This window comes from Malaclemys terrapin, chromosome 4, assembly GCF_027887155.1.
Source record: "Malaclemys terrapin pileata isolate rMalTer1 chromosome 4, rMalTer1.hap1, whole genome shotgun sequence".
In the NCBI taxonomy this organism is placed as follows: Eukaryota; Metazoa; Chordata; order Testudines; family Emydidae; genus Malaclemys; species Malaclemys terrapin.
The window spans coordinates 92095097-92115382 of NC_071508.1; the positions used below are offsets into that span (position 1 = coordinate 92095097).

General features: G+C 46.4%; 1 protein-coding gene across 2 annotated transcripts in view; it reads left to right on the forward strand.

Moving 5' to 3' along the window:
- The first annotated feature begins 543 nt into the window (after nt 1-543).
- Nucleotides 544-20286, forward strand: part of LTK (leukocyte receptor tyrosine kinase) — a 151217-nt gene continuing 131474 nt past the window's right edge. For both annotated transcript variants that reach the window (XM_054025414.1, XM_054025415.1), the window contains exon 1: nt 544-639. In XM_054025414.1, coding sequence (XP_053881389.1) covers nt 579-639 — 61 coding nt within the window. In that variant the 5' untranslated portion in view covers nt 544-578. The remainder of the gene's footprint in view (nt 640-20286) is intronic.

Sequence of the window (20286 nt, forward strand, 5' to 3'; positions counted from 1 at the left end):
TCCTGCTCCAGATGTAACCCAAGTTAGATGTAAATGGGTGTAAGTGGATCTAAGAAAGTCTAGCTGAGTGTAAGGAAATCTAAATTAGTGTAAGGAGCTCTGATTCCCCTCGCATACCAGTGTCAGCCAGAGGAGACTCAGGCCTAGGGGAATCTATTTTACAATCACCTTACATATCACCTGAATTTGGCCCACAAACTGTGTGCGTTGAGGTGAGGTGAATGGAGCAGTTCCATCGAGGCAGCTGCAGGATGAGACCGATTAGGAGAGGGAAAACACCTAATAAGATGCTGAATTCAGCTCTTCCAACTGAATGCAGATGTTTACAAAATGTATTCACGGATGCGATGCGTTAATAACTGATGTGAGTTCTGCTTCTTGGATTCGCTGCTCCGCGCAGCAGCTGCACGTACTGGGGTGAGGGGAATGGGGCGGGTTTTAGGACCCATGAGAACCTTCTTGAGCAGGAGGTGGGAATTCTTCTATAAGCCAGCAAGAGTCCAAGCCTTCCCATCAGAGCTCCTGCGGAGCCGGAGAGAGAGCTCCGGGCTGGGAGACGCACCCAGGATCCAGCAGTCATGGATTGTCTCCCGCCTCTGGCCAGCCCTCTCCAGCTGTTGCTATGGCTCGCCACGCTGGGTGAGTGAAGTAACTTATTCCCCCCCCGCCCCACAGAGTCCCTCTCACCCCCAGGCACCGAGCCCCTCCGACTTGTTTCCTGCCCCCGTTTTCTGTTGACTTTTAGTCGTGGGGCGAAGACAACAAGGGGAAAGAAGCCGACGGTGCCATTGGCTCGCTCCTGATGGCTATCGACTGAAATGCGGGGGGGGGGGAGGGCGTAGTTTGAGGAGGGTTGCGGCTGCGGGAGGTGAAACGAAGCCGTGGAAGGAAAGGCGTCTCGGGAGGGGGGAAAGAGGCTGGGGTGGGGGCGAGGGCACAGCTTGGGGGCGATGCGGTGTAGAGGGGAGCGGTTCGGGATGCGAAGGGGAGGGTTGGGACTTCCCACTGGCCGCGGCGCTCAGGCTGAGTTTCGCAGGGAGTCTCTGTTTCGTTGCCAGCTTTGGGACCGAGCGGCAGCAGGAGGGACCAAACCGGGGTCGGAGGGGAGCTGCTAGGAGAGAAACGGGGGGAGGGGGGCTCCCTCTTAGCGGGTTCGCAAGGGCAGCGAGCCACGCCACCAAAGCCTGGAAGGAAAAGGCTCCGGGTGTCCGCCAATGCGCCCCGCATTCACGCGGTGCAGGAGATACAGCCGGGAATGCAACTAGGGCAGGCGTCTGGTCGCTGGGGCTGCTGTCAAGCGAAGTAGTTATGCTTACCAGCCTAGTACCTGATCTGACTTCCCCGGGGCGAGGGGGAACTATTGTCTTGCTCCTGCAGGGGGCTGGGTTAGGTCTTTGCTAGCTCTGGCTAAGTGCTAAAAAGATGTTGCATTTTGATTTGCATTGGGCCATTCCAGGCCAGCAGCTGGGGAGCAGGTTTCAGCATTTATTGAAATGGAGACTTCTGCTTACAAATAGCCTGGGCTGGGCCATCCATCTGTTGTGTTTCTGGCTGTGTGCTGCGGTTGGTCCCATTGGGAAGATACTGTAAGTTGGCACACCCCTTGTAAGCAGAGCTGCTGTGTATTTCTTTCCTCTTTGGAGAGCCCCAGTTCTTTGGTTGCCCAGGGTCTGATTCAGAGCTATTGAGTCTTGTTTCAGTCTCTGCTTTTGGTGGAGTGGTTTTCAAACTGCTGTCTGTGATGAAATTACACTTAGGTTTTCTTATAGTGCCTGTTGGTAGGCTCCTAATTTGAAGGGTGGCTGTGCTAGAAAGAGGCAGATAAGAAAGGTGTGTTTTAGAGGGCACAAGTAAGGAGCTAAAGGTAAACAAACATACAGTTTGTAAGCTCTGTCCTGCCATATGCCAAAAATATTCTCAATTGTCCAAGACGTGACTGGGACACAGAGGTTTAACCCCCTTAGCTGCTTTTATGGGCTTCAAAAGGGCGTAATCTGCCTTGGAGAAGGAAGATCCTGAGACTCAGCCCTCCTTTCTTTTAGGGCCTGCTCCTGCTCCTGAGGGAGTCAAGGTGAGTTTTGCTGATGACTTCAGTTGAAGCAGGATTGGGCTGTTCATGGGCACTTGTTTCCTGCTGGATTTAACTGCCCTAAGTCCTGGCAGTGAAGACAGCTCCAGCCCCACACTGATTTTCTGCTGTCTGCCTGGTGAAATGCACATTCCTAGTGGGCTGTGCCCTGAATGGGCTATACCAGTGTCCCTCTCTTCTGCTGGGTTTCAAAGTGCTGGTGCTTATGGGGGTGGGGGGAGGAAGGGGGACCAAAAAGCTACAAAAAAGCCAGAAAATCATATGGAGGAAAGAAGCCCAAACCAGCGTGTTGCTGGGGAGGTGCATTAGCAAGACCTGGGGAGGGGGAAAGAGACTTATGCTGCCTCTTCAGGGGCCAAAGTGGAGGCTATGGCCCCAAAACACTGCTTGGGAGGGCAAGGGGAAACCAGAAAGAAGGATTGCCTAGAAAAGAGCCTATTTTTTCATTATCTGTGTTAGCAGGTTTCTCCTGGGAATTCCATGAAGGCCAATCCCCTAAGGAAGACTGGGTGCTGATGCACTTTCTTGATAGAAAGCTGAAATGCTTTGTCAACAGAATTACAGACAAACATATGCCCTAGCGGAGCCTCCTATTTCTAACACACAGTTTGTTCATGACTATACCATGCAGTGATTTTACTGCCAGAGGGGCGAGTGGTGGCTTACTGGTTATGGCCGCCACTCTACAGCTAAGGTTGTGGGAACTCTTCTGTTCTCAAACACCTGTTTTCAACCCTTTCTATTATCTGCCGTGAAATTTTTATGGGATGGGATTTCTCAAGCTTCATCTCAGGTGAGAGAAGTTTTTTGGGTGGAAGAGTTCCAGAGTAACCTGTCCAGTCACTTTTGACTTCTGCAACATTAGAGCAATATTGGAATTAAGGATGTGCTGTTACTAGGTATCTCCTATCAACTTTCACTTCTTAGTAATCTTCTGCTGGCAGCAGCCAGGGAGCTTTTCATGCTCTGTCTTTAGGGGTTTATCTAAACAAGAAAGTTGCACTGGTTTAACTTAATATGGAAATTAAAACGAGTTTCCTTAAATCAGTGCAAACCTCTGTGTGGACACTCTTATTTCAGTTTGAGTGGCTTATTTCAGTTTTGCTTGAGAACAAGTTTTAGCACCTGAAATTAAACCAGTGTAACTTGCTCACAGAGAAGTCCTTTATTTGACATCTGAGGCATCCAGGCATTTAGGTATCTCTTTCCTTCCCTTTGTCTACCTGGAGGTGAACATGCTGTGAGAGGAGATAACCCCTTCTCCTTCCTATTGTGGAATAGCCTTCCTTTTATTAGCCCCTCAGTCTCTTTTGTGCTACCCATCACAAAGACAGGTTTGTGGTTTCATTAGACCACTCCACTAGTCCTAGGCCAGGACAGCACCAAGTGATCCTTGAAAACTCTCTTAGGCTAGGTCTATACTACCCGCCTGAATCGGCGGGTAGAAATCGACCTCTCGGGGATCGATTTATCGTGTCCCGTTGGGACGCGACAATCGATCCCTGAATCGATGCTCTTACTCTACCAGCGGAGGTGGTAGTAAGCGCCACCGACAGAAAGCCGCAGAAGTCGATTTTGCCGCCGTCCTCACAACGGGGTAAGTCGGCTGCGATACGTCGAATTCAGCTACGCTATTCACGTAGCTGAATTTGCGTATCTTAAATCGACTCCCCCCTGTAGTGTAGATGTACCCTGAGGAGGAGGAGGATCCAAGCTCCCTTACTAAATAGCAGCCTGTCTCTGGATATGATGTCCACCTGGGGATGCATGGTACCAGGCACTGCTAACAGCACTGAAGGTCAAGCAGCTGAGGGAGAGTGCCAGTTGGGGATGCCTTGAAATGGAAAGGAACAGATTTTTAGGCATGAAAATTGGGGAAGTGGAGGGAATCTTTAAAGTACAATGGAACAGGTCAGGCTAACTTGAGAGGAATTCTGTTTTCAGGGAAACTCGTGAAGATGTGAAAATGGGGGATTTTCAGCCTCTCATGCAGGGAGGACACATCCAGCAAACAAAGGCTGGAAGGAGGGTGGAACGAAGCAAGGGCTCACATGCACTGTGGTTTTAAAGTCTGTCTTCTAACGTGGAAGACGTGGTCCTTCGACAACTATGGGAGGCAAAGTCCAACCATTTGTCCATGCTCCTCTGGTCATTACATTGCTACAACACCGTGCTTGCAGTCCACTTAAAAACGGGGAGATTCAGTCAGAGCAATGGATGTACCAGTTCAGTGACATCACCCAAACTGCATACTGTATGTGTGGTGTGTGTGTTTGCAAGCTGTTTGTATATGTGCCTAGCTATGCATGGTGTGCTTGTATATGTATGTGCATCTACATGCTGTGTGTGAGGCTACCGGTTTACTACATACTTGCATTTGTGTGCAAGTGCTTGTCTTCAGACTATAGGGGTGTGTAGCAATTGTATTAGTGGTTGTTTTCTTTCCTGGAAGGAAACTTCTGCTTGTAATTCCATGTTGGATCATGGCAACATTCCTTCCCGCCCCAGAAAAATAGTAATAGAAGCAAAGATAACTTCTTAAACTTGCAGTGAAAAACAGAAAAAAGTGAGGGAGGGAGAAGAGACAGATAAGCTTCCTGGAAACAGAAATAACCAGAGGGGAAATTAGAGGCTAAATTCTGATCTGATATAAATTGATGTCACTCCTTTGACTTGAGTGGAGTTACACTGACTTATACCAGCTGAGAATCTGGCCCTAGATATTTAAAGACCCTTGATCCAAAACTAAAACTTTCTTAGCACAGTATGATTCCTGACCCAAGTGCTGGAATCACAGCAGGAAAACCACGACATTGATTACTGAACTAGACCAGGCTCACAGCCCTTCCCTGCACCTGAGCATCAGTTCCTCCCCTCTCCCTCCCATTCATCTTGCTCCCCTTCCTGTCTCCTCTCCCACATTACAGCACTGGGTTCACTGTTGGCATGACAGAACCGGTTGGTGCAGAGAAACAAAAGATGGAAAGGAATCCTTGTGTACAAAGCATCAGATAGGTGACAGGTACGACAGCAGGGCTGTGTGGAACAGCAGAAAACTTAGATATCTTATGAGAGATGTGTGACAGCAGATATGACACATGGCTGTATGGGCTGGAGGGGAATTCAAAGCCAGATAGCCAGACTGTGACCAGCACCTTTGTGGGTGCATACTGGATGAGGGTGCAAGGAGCTTTCTCTGCCCCATGCATAGGGGTCAGCAACAGTCAGAGTCTTAAGATTAGTGCCTACATATGCCTTTGAAAAAGAGACAATGGAGGTGGGACCAGAGCCTTGCACTGAATAGTGGAATTGGCTGACTGCAGGATAGAGTGTACTTCCTAATGGGTGGCATGCCCTGGGCTAGTGAGACTCTGTGATGCCCCCTATTCAGGGCTGTAACTTATCTGCATAATCCGATCCATAATGAGTGATGGGTAACGGAGAGGGACATAATACTGGCTGAGTATAGAATTAAGGGAGATGGAGGTGGCTGTTCAATCAGCAAGAACACTGGTAGACACTGGAATGAGAGAAGAGCTCTGATTTATCTCTGTATTGAATTTCCAGGCCAAATAAAACTCCATTAAGGAGTTGGTAGTGATTCTATATTTGAGCCTTGAAGGTAGAGTTGATTGAAAAACATGAAACTCTTCACAACCATTTTTGTCAATATATTTTTCTCACTTTTCATTAAAAAAATTTGGATGTAAAGTTTCCAACCAGCTTTACTTAAGGGAAAGAAACCTTAATGTCCTAGATTGTAACAAATAATACTAAATGCATCTATTAGAAAAGGACATTCAGAGTTAAGGTCAATATTTTTTTAGAAGTAGGGGAAACATGGAAATACAGAACTGAAGTAACGCAAACAACCTGGGACTCTTCTGTTCCCACATCCCAACTCCTCTTCCAAGTAGAGGTAGATCTGTATCAGTCATAAGCACCACAGATTTACAGCTAGTCAGTGTCTGAAATCCCTTATCCCTTGGCATTTCACCCAGGAATGATGCCTATTTATATGTGTTCATCTACATAGTTGTAGCATAGTAGGTCTATCAGAATATAGAGAACAAACCTGTGAGGGTATATGCGGTTTAAGATGTCCACAGCTATCCACTGTTTATATTAAAAGTTTGAAATGTTAAAATTCCCACTTTCTGGCAGAAGGGAATAAGATTGGGAAATTGGGATGGGTTTTCAGCATGTGTATATGTAAAAGATGAGATGTTTGCGTTCTCTCATGTTAAGGAGAACAGTCTCTGATAGTAGAGTTTGCATACACATAGATGGTGGGTGACACATTGACTAGTATACTGAGTAAGATACAAAGAACAGGGGGTTAGACTAACACAGCTTATGCTGTCAGTGTTGAAAATGAATATTATGCCTGCACAAGACTCATGATTTAGTTGAGGATGTTTGAGTACCTTGACTTTGCAATTTCATCCTTTCTTGGGTTTGTTTTCGTTGTAGTTATTTAACTTTGTTTTTTCTAGATTTCCATTATTTGTGGTTTTCCTTAACTTTTCACACTACAACATTCTTTAGGTCCTCCCCCCCCCTTAAGTGGTTAATGCATGTTTGCTACTGTAATATAAGTTTAACAAATGTCTTTCTTAGGAATTTCCTTAGGCTTTTTTAAAAGGTATTTTAAGATTTGTCCTCTGACATTTGGCTGTGTGTTATTGGTTTATGGAATCTATGTCTCGGCATTTGTAACATTTTAAAAGCACATAATTTGCCACATGAACACGTTCATGCTTTATATACCCTTCAGAACTGCTTCACATGTTCATAAGCTCTGCAAAACTGTGGGTTTGTAATCCCCATAGGCGCCTGGGCAGCATTTAAAATTTCAGATCAGGAACTGGCATAAAGATTGGCACTTCAGCTATAGATTTTTAAGAAGTCATAGTAGACCTAAAGTCTACAAACCATGATGCAATATTTACACCCGGCAACAAATGTTTGGAACTGTTGACCAAGGATTGTGGTGGAGTCTCCATCACTGACCACTTGTAAATAAAGATTGGATGTGTTTTTTTTTTTTTTTAAAAGATCTGCTCTAGGAATTATTTTGGAGAAGTTCCATGGCCTGTGTTACACAGGAGGTCAGACTAGATTATCACAATGGGCTCTTTTCACTTTGGAATCTAAGAATCAGCCTCTATCTTCTCTTATTCAATACATCCCACTCCACTCCACTCCACGGACCAGGAATAGAATACAGGAATCCTCACTCTCGGCCCCTGCTTTCACTCACTCATGAGACCCAACTCCACTGCCAGGAACAAAGTCATGAATAGTTTTGTTCAGCCAAAATATGCATTTTTCAGAAAAAAATTATTTGCCACAACAAATAAAATGAAATGAAAACATTCCTCCGCTCTAGGTGTAAGTGAACAAAAAGTGTTACGAGAATTTCCCCAAAAAAGTAGTTCTAATTTTTTCTATGCCTGATATCTCAGAAAGAGTTTGTCCAATTCACCTCAAAAATAGAAAGGAAAAAAAATTCTGGCTACAGACACTTCAGACTCTCTGCAGTAATGGGTACAAAGGAAAGATCTGAATGTTCTTCCCCGCCACCCTCAAAATTAGCCTCTTGTTATCAATTTTGCATTTATTTATTATTTTTGCAGACTGGTGCCTTGGATATCAAGGTCATTTTAAAATACATTCAGTGCAATGAAAATTCAGCTCTACTCAAGAGCTGTAATCCATTCACTTCCTGCTACCAAACACACACACTCACCCTTTCCTTTCCATGCTGTTCTTGCTGCTTCAAGGCTCTTAGGAAATACTTTCTGTTCAGTTACCTATTTTCATCTTTCATATGCTGTTCATTTTCTTTGTCTGAGAGTGCAGGGGGCAGTTTTTCTACTGCAATCCCAAAATATGCCTGTCTTTTCCAGGTCAATGTGGAAAACAATCTATTAATTTTTTTATAATACTGCAACTTCTTTTGAATCTCGTTTCTGCACTGGTACTCAGAGCTGAAAAGATGTGGAGGGAATTTACAGGAAATCATTTATTTCTTGTTCCATATTTTTCCTCCAAAATCTCTGACTCAGAAAACTCAACATAAATAGTCAACAACAATATTTTGACTAATCTGCTCATTATTACTTGAGTACAGATGTGAGTAACGTTTAGGGTGACCAGATAGCAAGGGTGAAAAATCGGGACAGGGGTTGGAGGTAATACGTCCCTATATAAGAAAAAGCCCTGAATATCGGGACTGTCCCTATAAAATTGGGACATCTGGTCACCCTAGTAACGTTCATGTTAATATCAGAAGTGGTTACATCCACCTTACGTTTCATAGCTACTGACATGAATACCATTTGTGACTGTATCAACATTAGACAAGTATCAATTTTAGTAACATTTATGACTATATTGGTCCTTCCTGTTTATTACTAACCCTCAGTAGAAGTATCCCATATTCCTGTTTCAGTGTATATGCAGTAGGAGTTGCATCCCTTACTGCATCACTAGTAGATACTAATAATTACTGAAGGAACACCGCCATGTTATGACTGGTACAAGGACTGAGCAGAAGTAATAACTGAGAAAATTAGGCTTCCAATGCTTGTCATTTATTTGCAGACAGTGTTGTTGGACATCTTTCCCACCGCCCCCTCCCAGTAAATGTAGACGTTAAAATGTAGAATTGCTGACTTTTCCAATGGACTTTTTAGGGATCATGAGGGTAAGATTAGTAGTGAGTGAATATGAAGAGGTTTAAAGTTCAGGCTACGTTCAGTTAAACTCTCAAACATTCAGATGCTCAGAACTACTTGAACCTTTTGATTCTGCAAAACTGACTGGAAATCTGAGAATGAGTTTCCTCATCAGATTTTCAGGACTTCCGTGGGTGATTGTAGCCAGAAATGGCCCAAAAAGCATCTTTTTAGTGGAATTCTTCTGATTTTTTGGTCCCAGCCAGAGTTTGGACATTTAAAAGAATATGAAAGGGAAAAGTTATTCAAACGCTTCAAAAATCTTAGCAGTGGTTCAGATCACATTTGATTTGGGATATGCGGATAACATGGGAAGGATGTGATTCATGAACAGGTTCACCAAGCTCTAGGGTAGGAGGAAAAAGTGCCCAATTGGCTATTCCAATTCTATTCCACTGTGGGGAAACACATGCCAGATATGAAACTTGTTGACAAGCACACTAACCTCCCAACATTAATTTGTAACATCACCAAGACAATTTAAAAAGCCAGCAGTAGATATTTTTCTTACTATTGGGACCGGAACTTGGTTCCATGGGAGTTGATAGCAAAACTACCGTCCACTTCTGTGGGTGCAAAATCAGGCCCTTTGCCTTTAAGTTTATATTGGATTTTAATTAATTTTAAAGAAATACAGAGAAACAGTAGCTTCACCAGACCTCAGAGTCCTAAAATAAGAAATCGCTTTCCTTTTAGCCCCATGGCTGAAATAGGCAGCTGTTTTCAGATTTGACCAAGTCACAGAGAGGCTTTTGGCTAAGTAAAGAAACCTTTATGCAGCTGGGAGTGGATTGAGGCTGTTCTGAAGAGAAAAAGGGCCGGACTAGATTTCTCCTTAAAGAGAGGCAGCCAAATAGTTTAGGGCCTAGGCTTACCTTTTTGTAAACAAAAGGTTTTATATACTCTGTTCACAGAAATGTTTTCATGATTTTTGAAAAACATGTCAACCATATTAAACAAAAACAAAAAACTTAAATATTCCTTTCTAGAGACCCCAATTCCAAAGGATTAGGCTAGTGTTTGAGAACTAGGAAGTGAAGCTCACTAGAAGCAGGAAGTGGAACTGAAGACCTACTTAATTTCTCTTCATGAGCTGAGTGAAATATAAAGGGTAAATAAGTAGCATAAATGGTGATGGAAAAGCAGTACTGGCCAGCCCCCAAGCATTCAAGAAGTCATAAGCCAGTCTCTCCACCTACCACCTGCCCCCGCCCCAAATCATGACATTGGCTTGAAAATCATGAGATTAAAAAATCATGTTCTTTTTATGTGCTTTCTGGTTTTTGAGCCTTACCAGTTTTTGTTTTCAAGCTTTTTCTCAACAATCCTGAAGCCCTGAACCTTTTTTAAACGAGGGCTGTGACTTTCATGTAATCACCTGACTCCAGGAACTGGGCCATTAAGAAAAACACCAAATGTCATGAGACTAGTGAGAGAATCATGAGAGTTGGCAGCACTGAGGTGATTGTAATTCTTTCAGTTTTACTAACCATACAGTGTTACTAAAAGCACATGTAGGGAACTTTTTTTTAAATCAGCTTTTCCTTGTTGGCCTCACCTAAAGCAGGGCAGGTGAACTGGGAAGAAGCACTAACATTTAGAACAGGGGAGTGGGAGTCAGGATTCCTGGAATCTGTTCCCAGTTCTTCCACTGACCTGCTATCTGATTTTTGGCAAGTCACTAAACCTCATTACCTCAGTTTCCCCATCTATAAAATAGGAACAATACCATCTACCACCTGCGGGTGATGTGAGCCTTAAATCCTTAATGTTTGTGAAGAACTTTCTGACCCTCCAAAACAGGTGCAATATACAGTGCACAGCATCATTACTTGTTATATATTTTATATACTATGTTCTATTATCTTTTGCAAAAGTAACCCAGAACCCTGAACTCAAATTCAAGCAGATACTAGCATATTTTACTTTAAAATGTGTATTTGTCATTCTTATTTCACCATGTACCTTCTGTTACTGATACAGGTTTTCAAACACGTTTCCCCTGTTACACCTGCAAAGGCAATAAAGCATCTCTTTAAAGACTTTCTCTCCACATGGCAAAACACATTTTGGCTATCTCATGACACACCCTGTTGTATTCTGTGCCTTCAGGATAGCAGATGTAAGCAGTGGTGGAATCTCCACCCGTTTCAGTGGTGACCTGAAGCTTTCCATGCCAGTTCTGCTATCTATGACTTTCCATTAATCTTCAGGATACAGTTTCATCTGGAGGCACGGGGATTTACACAAAGTTTAGCAGCAGGAAGAGCAAGAGGGAGAACACAGCTACAACCCCCAGGGATGGGCTTCTAGGTAAAACAGCACTGGATGCCCTTTCAAAAAGACGGGTGTCTTGTCAGTGCTGATTGCTCCTGCTTTAAGGAAGCACCCCGCTCTGGTGAGAGAGCCAAAAGATGGGAATCCTCCTCATTCTTCAGTGAATTCAGTGTTGGGTCTTGGAATCTTCCTACTAAACCTCTGCTCTGTCCTTCACTGCAGCACATGGCTTTACAGCTCTGCCTACTTCTCCTGCACCCTGCTTGTTGCCTTCTGCTGTAGCCTGTTCTCCCACTGCTAGTTTGGTGTTTCTGTAACATGGTGCACAAGAGTATCTAGCAAGTCTTCAATGGTTAAGCTTATGTGACCGTGCCCAGTTATCACCACATTTCCTCAGTACATGTGTGTGGGCACACACCTTTTCTCCCTCTTGGTTCACTCAATCACAACTGGCTGGATCTTTACAAGAAAGTAAGGCAATTACTTAGTGTCTTCATGCCGTTAAATTTAAGCCCAGATTCTTGGCAGCAAAAAGAAAAACAATGTATTTTAAAAAGGGTACAATCTGCTCAGTATCTGAATGTTTGCAGACACTGCTTATGCCAGCACAGGACTTTAGCTGTGATGCAAGGGAGAAGTTGAAATCTTGGCTGCCAAATTCTTAAACTCCCTGCTGAAAATTTTGTTCAGTTTTTACATTCCAGCTTCTTAGCCTCCTCTGAGTGCTTGTTTGATTGTTTTACTGCTCTGGAATCCAGCTGGCATCAACAGGCACAGCTGTTAGGAAGCCCACATTGGGAGTCTCAGATGGATATTATGGATAGGAGCACACATTGCTGGAGTTTTGGCTGGCACTGTTAGGCTTACAGTGAGATTCCAGTTTGTGTTGTGAGGAAGATCCTAGTGTTTGACTCACCTGGGATTGACAAGGCACTGCTGTGAGGAAGATCACAATACTGCGCATTTGGCCACCTTCAATTGGCAAGGAAACTGTATCCCTTTCTCTCAGACTGACCTGGCCACTGAAACAATGCCTTTGGTGGCTCCAGACTGGATTATAGCTGGGCACTCCAATTAAGTTTGATTGAAAGCCACATGGCAGTTTCATCAGGACTAGCATGCTGTAGCTTTCCACCTGACCACGACACATCAGCAGAAGCCTATCACACCAATGTCTGAGACGTGAACTGGCTTTCCAGCAGACTTCAGATTCACTTTATGATCCTAGTCGAGCTATGAAGCCGTCATGGACAGAGATCTGGTGACCTCAAGAACTATTACTGTCTATACAACCCTCCCAAAATACACTGATCCACAAGGATACTATTATGATTACTCTTTCGGGTGCCAAGGAATGGGTATTTCTAAAGAGAACTCTTGGCCATGACCAGCACTTGAAGTGGTCTGAAAAAGATAGGGAAGCTGAAGTAAATTTTCATGTACTCTGCATACAATTCACAATTTCTTGTATACATATATTGCATTTAATTTTTAGCTCATTAAGCTAGTTCTACTTGTTTTTAAATGAGGCAACAGGCCTCATACAAATTATTAAAATGAAATACATCCTGGGAGTTCAGGGAATAGGAGCCTAGGGGATGCAATGAGATACAGTGGGATTGTGGGGATTCTTTGGGAATAGGGGGCCTGGCAGGTACAGTAAAAATCAGTGAGGTTGAGGAGTGGGGTTGCAGTGGGATTTGGATCTCTCAGGGGTCTTAGGTGCAGTGACATTCAGTGAGGTTGGAGTCTCTGGAGACTGTGATTCAGCAGGGTTGGGAGTCTCTGGGGCTGGGGGAGCAGTGACAGTCAGTGGGGATGGGTGGGGGCTGTCCTAGGTGTGCTGCCTTTGCCCTTCCATCCTTGCCCTGTCCCTTCCTGCTGGTCTGGCTCACAGCCTGTCCCTACTAGATGCTAGACAGCCAGCAGGGGAGGGTCCAGGCCCCTCTGGCTTGTCCATGTGCCATCATAGGGTGACCAGATGTCCCGATTTTGGGGTCTTTTTCTTATATAGGTTCCTATTACCCCACCCCCATCCCGATTTTTCACATTTGCTGTCTGGTCACCCTATCCCCTCATAGCTTCTTCCTGCCCCTCCCCGGGTTCTAAGTTGTCGCTTCCACATCTGCTGCTTCCCCAGAGACAAAAGCCCTCCTGTGCATGTGATGGCCAATGAGCAGGCGGTGGCTGCCCAACGGGGAGTAAAATGGAGGTCTGGGAACTGTCAGAGGCTGCAGCTCTGATAGAAGCTCTGCACCCTTCAGTGATCCGGCAGCATTAGCTGTGGCATTCCCTCCCTCCTACTTCCCCAGAGGTGACCAGGCTGAGCCCATGTCTCTCCTGGTGCACCACACACATTGCACCTCTTGGCAAAGGCTGTTCCTAAACCAAGGCTGCTTCAAATAAGCAAATGCCCCTTCCTCAGATTAAAAAAAAAGACCTCCTTCAAACTGTTCCCATCCCCCCCCAATGCCTGCCCCCCCTACATCTTCCATAGCATTATCTCTGACCTGTGGAGGGAGAGGAGTTAATGGTCTTGTAATGGGTATGTCCTCCTCACAGCTGATGAAAGTTAACTGGAGCCAGAGAACAATTAGTGCATCTGGTTGCCCCTGGCCCAGCTGAAGATGGAAACCCAGCTGGGTGGTGAACATACAGGAGGAAGGCCCAGTGAGAAGAAGGTAGCAGGGAGAGAAGGGAACAGCTCCACAGTCCATCCATGGTTGTTAGGGAACACAAGAAAGGCCTAGAGATGGATGTACAGTAACTGCAGGGCGGGATTGAGGGAAAGAGCTTGAAGGAAGCCCAAGGCAGGAAGACTTCTGAGGGAGCAGGCCTTAGCTGCTTGCTACAGAGTCTGGACTGGAACCCCGAGAAGAGGGTGGACCTGGATTTCCCCACTAGTCCACGGAAGAAGGTGGTATGGAAACACCATGACACAAGCGGGAGAAGTATGACTGAGTTTGGAGCCAGGCCTCCAGGAAGACAGCCCTGGCAGGTTTTGCCCTGCACAAGGGAGGGAGGATAACCCTTCAGAACCTGGGAATAGGTGAGGAGTCTGCAGAGGAGTGAGCCTGGGTAGGTGTGATGAATGACGTCTAGTTTATTAGACAGTCTTTTATGCTGGGAGGCAGGGACTATGTGCGTCCTTGGAGGGGGGAGTCATGAGAACAGGAAGATCACCACAGTGACTGTCGGCAGTGAGTGCTGGAAGATGAGACTGAGTTATACCATACCCATCCGTAAGTCCATTCCTTGACAGGGCTGTTTGCAGACCAGCAATGTGTTATCCTTTTTAATTACTGTGCCAGGCTCCTGGATATTGCACTCATAGTTGCCATATAAAGTCCTTAACTCCCACCTGGCATTTACAGGACAGTGCGATAAGCAAGCTCATGCTGCCTAAGATGAAGCTCACATAGCGATGGCAGCGCTTTGAGTTGTGGTGTTCTAGGAAAGCCCTTGTCCTGCTGAAGGCCATAGTTAGCCCCACTAAGAGACCAATATGAGGAAGTGGTTAGCATTATGTCAGCTTCCCTTTCCCTGGGAGGAACTGTAGCATGCTGGAGCAAGGGTTCTAGCCAGGTTAGTGGAAGATCTTGGCTAGAGTATCCAAAGGCACTGTTGACTTTGAAATATGGATCCAGGTCTCTTTGCAGATACTCACTTGCTAATTATAGCCCCATTTCAGATTCGTTATATTTGAAGAGGCAAAATCCAGGCAAAAATGTTGGATGAGCAGCCAAAGTCGAAACATGATAAAAAAGAATGGGGGTTTGTAAGATGACAGACTCACTAGATATACTGAAGCCAGCATGACAAGGAAGCCATGATTGTTCAGCTAATTCATTTCCATTTCTCTAGTGTGTGCAGGGAAGTTTGGGACTCTCAGGTTAAGGAAACCTCCCCGTCATGCCTTTTTGCTGATGGACACCTTTTCACCTTGCAATGTGCCTTTGGGAAGTGGCACCACAGAGCTGTGCTGCCCCAGAAGCAGAGCAAGGCCCAAATTGACTCCGGCTGCCTACACTCCCACCGAGAGGTATGATTGCCCGGCTCTCCGCAAGCTAGCACAGGTATAAATAGCACAAGTGTAGTCGCAGTAGCATGGGTAGTGGAAGCACGGCTGAGCCATACCAAGTACAAACCTGCCTGAAACTGCTGGGTGTGTACTTGGCACAGCTCAGCCGTGCCTCTGCTGCCACTACCTGTGCTGCTGCAGCTACACTGCTATTTATACTTGCACTGGCTCGGTGAGAGCTAGCATGTGTGGACGTGAGCAGAGGAATTACGTCCCTAGCTCCTAGTATAGATGTACCCAAAGTCAGTTTAGTCTCCACTTGCCCCTTACCTCTGGGAGAAGCAAGCTGTGCCAGCCCTTCCCCTGGAATCGCTTATTTCCCTCCGTGGTCTGGCTCAGTTTATGCTGGGTGGTGCATTGGGCGGCAGAGCCAAGGATCCATCCACCAGGGATGCTGGAAGAATTTTTATAGTGAGGGTGCTGAGAGCCACCGAACCAAACAGTAAACCATGTATATGATGGAAGCCACTGCAAGTCAGGGGGTGAGGCAGCACCTCTAGTTCTGGCACCTATGCAACCCACTCCGCCTCAGCCTGCCCACCTGTGTGGGATAGCCAGTGCTGGTTTCTCCCTCATGCTGTGACCTGCAATGCAGGCTAACTCACACAGGGGAGTAAAGGGAACCTTCACATTCCGTTTGGGTGGGATGGCTGCCATCTCTCCAGCTCTCCAGACCTAGAAGCATGAGCTGCTACTGCTGGAGCTAAAGAATCAAGCCTCTGTAGCCTGGGGCTGTAACAACTCATCTGCTGTGATCAGCACAGAGGGGGACCTGTAACGCACACTCCCTAGTAGATTACATGGACCCATAGGCTAGCTCACACATAAGTGCACAGGAGTCTGTCAAGTTCTAGCTTCATACACCCCAAACATTTTATAAAGAGATGGCACCCTTCTTTTTAAATGTCCAGTTCTGCATAGTGGGGATTGCTGGGGTTTCTTCACCAGCAGGGGGCACCTTTCTGGACCTAGCTAAAAGAGTCCGAGAAGGGACAACATTTTGCAGGGAACAATAACGTGATATGCAGCCTCTCACATAAGTCCCCACTTAAATCATTGCTCAAGCCAGCAATGACTAAAAGCTGATTGCCTATGTAAAGAAGCTGGTAGCCTCAGACCATTTCCTGGCAAGCTGTTTCCACAAAGCAGGGAGTGTGGTCTCATGCAATCTGCCTTGTCAATCCTCATATCCTGATGATTCTAAACAGGCTTAGGACACAATTAAGAGGCTGAGGAATCAGCAGTGAAACCGATCTGGACTGCAGCAACCACTGTTTCATGCTTTGCAATGCTGTGCTCTAGTAAATGGTTGATTGGTTTTTGTTTTTTCTTGGAAGAAACAGTGCTGAGATGAGCTGTTCAGAAAGTTGAACAGTAATTCTATCTTTCTCTTATTGTTTTGGTATCTCTGTTTCCACAGCACATGGTTACAATATACCTCCAGAAAAACAGTCAACTAGCAGCAGCCTTTCACTAGTGCCTGCAAATAGAGCTGTTCAGTGCTGGTGGGAGGGGTTGTCTACAATACTCTTCTTTTTGGTGCCATTTTGCTTTTTAAGAGATAATCAATTCATCCATGGTCTGAAAGAGAGAAGGAACGTTTCCCAAGAGTCTTTGTTTCTCACAGACACTCATCCTGTGTTCCTCGCTCTTTGATGCTCTCTGACTGATTTCATGCTGGGGTTGAGGGTTTGATGTGGCATGCTCAGTGTTATGGACTCCAGGATCTGTGAGGGAAATGACACAAGCGAGGGGCCCAGGTTTTAGAATGGATTGGATCAACACTGCTGCGGTCCAGTTTTACAGTCGGTTCTCACTAAGTCACTGAGTTATCCACAGCTATTTCTCTCAAAGATGTTTGAATGTGAGAATCAGAGGTTACCCAGGCATGCCTGGGTATGTTATAAAGAACAGAAGGAGGTTGATCATATTGTGTCAGTGCAGAGAGATCTTGTTGGAATCCACTGTAAAACTTGTCAAAGTCTGAAGCTCATCCTTGGGCTGGGGGGAACTAGAGGCAATAAATCTGAGGCTCTCATCCTGGGGAGCGAAGAAGGCCCTAATTTCAAAGGTACCCTTTGGGCAAAGGGATAGGTGTTGGCCCTGAGGTGGTTCTTCAGAGAAAAAGAAATGTTACACCCAAGAATTTTCTTCAAAAAGTAGAATAAGGTTTTCACACCAAATATCTCATCTCAGATATGGGGGGTGGTAGTCCTAAACTCTGCCCACTGATTATGTTCTGCTCACCTGAGAAGCCAAAAAGTGTCAAAATAAGATGGTACTCTCATTAGATTGTGTAGCTGTTCATCAGGGGTGAAAGTAACTGAGGACACTTACCGGAACGGGGGGTGGCAGCTCTGGCCCCTGGAAGGGGTGGGGCCTCAGGCGGAAGGGGTGGGGCTAGGGGGTCAGCATCCCCCAGCCAGCCCTTGGCCCATGCCGCCTGGGACTCCCGGGCTCTTTTAAATCTTTAAAGGGCCTGGAGCTCTGGACGCCGCTGCTCTGGGCTCTTTTAAATTGCTCGCCCCAGGGCAGCTGCTCCCTTTGCAGGGACGTTAAAGCGCTGCAGGGTCTTTTGCTGCAGCAGTGCTTTAACATTGCTCCCGCCCCCTCCCACCCCCCCCCCGGTCTGCCCCACCAACGTGTGTGTGTGTGTGTGTGTGTGTGCGCGTGCGTGCAGCAACATTAAAGTGCTGTTGTGGCAAAGGACCCTGCCTCTTTTGCCTCCCCTGTCAGCGGCTCTACCGGTATGGACCCTACCAGCAGGACGGCTGGTGGGGGGTGGTGGGAAGGGGTAGCAATGTTAAAGTATCGAAATGAATAAAGGCAATTCTTACCTCTGGGAGCTATTGTTTCAGGCCACCTGCAGACTTGGGTTCACATTTTGAAATTTATCTTTTACGTTTAGATCCTGGAGCATATGACAGTAGCCTCTTAACAAACTAAGTACCAGCTTGTCAAGCTGCCATGAGCTAGTCCAATTTGATCCCTGCCTTTTGGTGTGTGCAGGAAGCCCTAACACCAAGGTGCTGTGACTCAGTACAACTTACACAGGATTCTTTTCCCACCATGCTAATCACCCCCCAGTTTGAAGAGAATTCTCTGTTTCTACTGTGGAGCACAGTCAATCCTGGGAACTTCCATGGTACTGTAGGCATGCCTCAACCCCAGCTTGGTGAGGGTAGTGCCCTCAGCTTGTAAACCTCTAGGACCAGTCTGAACAGGGTGATTTCCCCCCCCCCCCCCCCCCCCTGGTCCCAATAGAGCACACAGACCCTGAGTTAGGCCCTGTCTACACTGGCAAGTTTCTCTGCAGTAAAGCAGCTTTCTGCAGTGCAACTCCCGATGTGTACACACTGCCAAGCCACTTAGTGCACAGAAACTGCGCAGTTGCAGTGCTCTTAAAAACCACCCCAATGAGAGGCGTACAACTTTCTGCACAGGGGCTACAGCGCTGCGGTGCCGGTGTAGACACCCTGGTCAATTTACAGCGCTGCAATTGGCCTTCGAGAGGTGTCCCACAATGCCTGTTCTTGCCTCTCTGGTCATTGGTTTGAACTCTACTACCCTGCCCTCAGGTGACCAACTGTGAGCCCCACCCCTTAAATTCCTTGAATTTTGAAAGTCCCCTTCCTGTTTGCTCGGTGATGCGTGCAGTGGTCTTAGCACAACTTTTCAGGTGACCATTCCTGCTCCATGTATCAGGTGATCCCACACTTGGAGCAATGCCGAGCTGATGGACCTCATCAGCATTTAGGGAGAGGAGGCTGTCCAGTCCAAGCTGCGCTCTAGCTGAGGGAATTATGATACCTATAGACAGATTTCACGATGCATGATAGAAAGGGGCCATGACCGGGATGCACTGCAGTGCAGGGTCAAAGTGAAGGAGCTGTGGAACGCTTACCACAAGGCATGGATGCAAACCGCTGCTCTGGAGGGACAGTGAGAAGAGGGACCAAAAGGAGAACGCGGCACACCAGAATGAAGCCACGGAGCGGCTCTTAAACGTTATGGAGTGCCAAGTGGACACGCTCCAGGTAATATTAGCAGTTCCACACTCGCCCTCCCATGCACCCCACAGACACTGCCAACACACTTATCTACCTCCTGGCTCCAGTCTGTACCCGCAGCATTCTACTCCTCTCCCCCGTCACAGTCCAGCTCTGTGGACTTCCAGTACCCACTGCACTAACACCCATCCCTCTGTAGTTTGGCCCTGCTGAAGTACAGTACCCGCTGCATTGTTCTCCAAAGGAAAAGGTTGGATATGATCCCTGGACATACACAAAACTTTAGCTGTCCTGGGACCCAACCTCCTCCTGGGACCTTCCCTTCCCCCATTCTCCTCAGTGCTGATGTTTGACTCTCTCTTCCAGTTGTTGTTTTTTTTAATAAAAGAATTATGCTGGTTTGAAAGCAAACAGAGCCCTGCAAAGCAACAGACAGTTATGTTAAACCTTCATATTGCATTGTCTGCACATATCATAATCATCTCCTAGCATTACAAGCACTGCACTCCCAAGCATAGCAACAAATATTAGTGGCTTTCAGCTTCAAATTGCTGCTGCAAGGCATCCCTGATCCTTATGGCCCTGCGCTGCGCCCCTCTAATAGCCCTGGTCTCTGGTTGTTCAAACAGCCTCCAGGCGCTGAGCCTCAACAGTCCAGCCCCGAGTGAAGCTTTCACCCTTCCCTTCACAAATATTATGGAGCATACAGCATGTGGCTATAAGCATTGGAATATTGTCATCGGCCAGGTCCAGCTTCCCATATAGGCAGCACCAGTGGGCCTTTAAATGACCAAAAGCACACTCAACAGTCATTCTGCACTTTCTTGGCCTCTTGTTGAACCGCGCCTTGCTGCTGTCAAGTTGCCCTGTGTATGGCTTCATAAGCCATGGCATTAAGGAGTAGGCAGGGTCTCCCAGGATCACAATGGGCATTTCGACTTCCCCTATGGTGATCATCTGGGTTGGGAAGAAAGTCCCTGCTTGCCGCTTCCTGAACAGGCCTGTGTTCCGAAAGATGTGTGTGTCATGCACCTTTCCGGACCAGCCTGCGTTAATGTCTGTGAAATGCCCACGGTGATCTAAAAG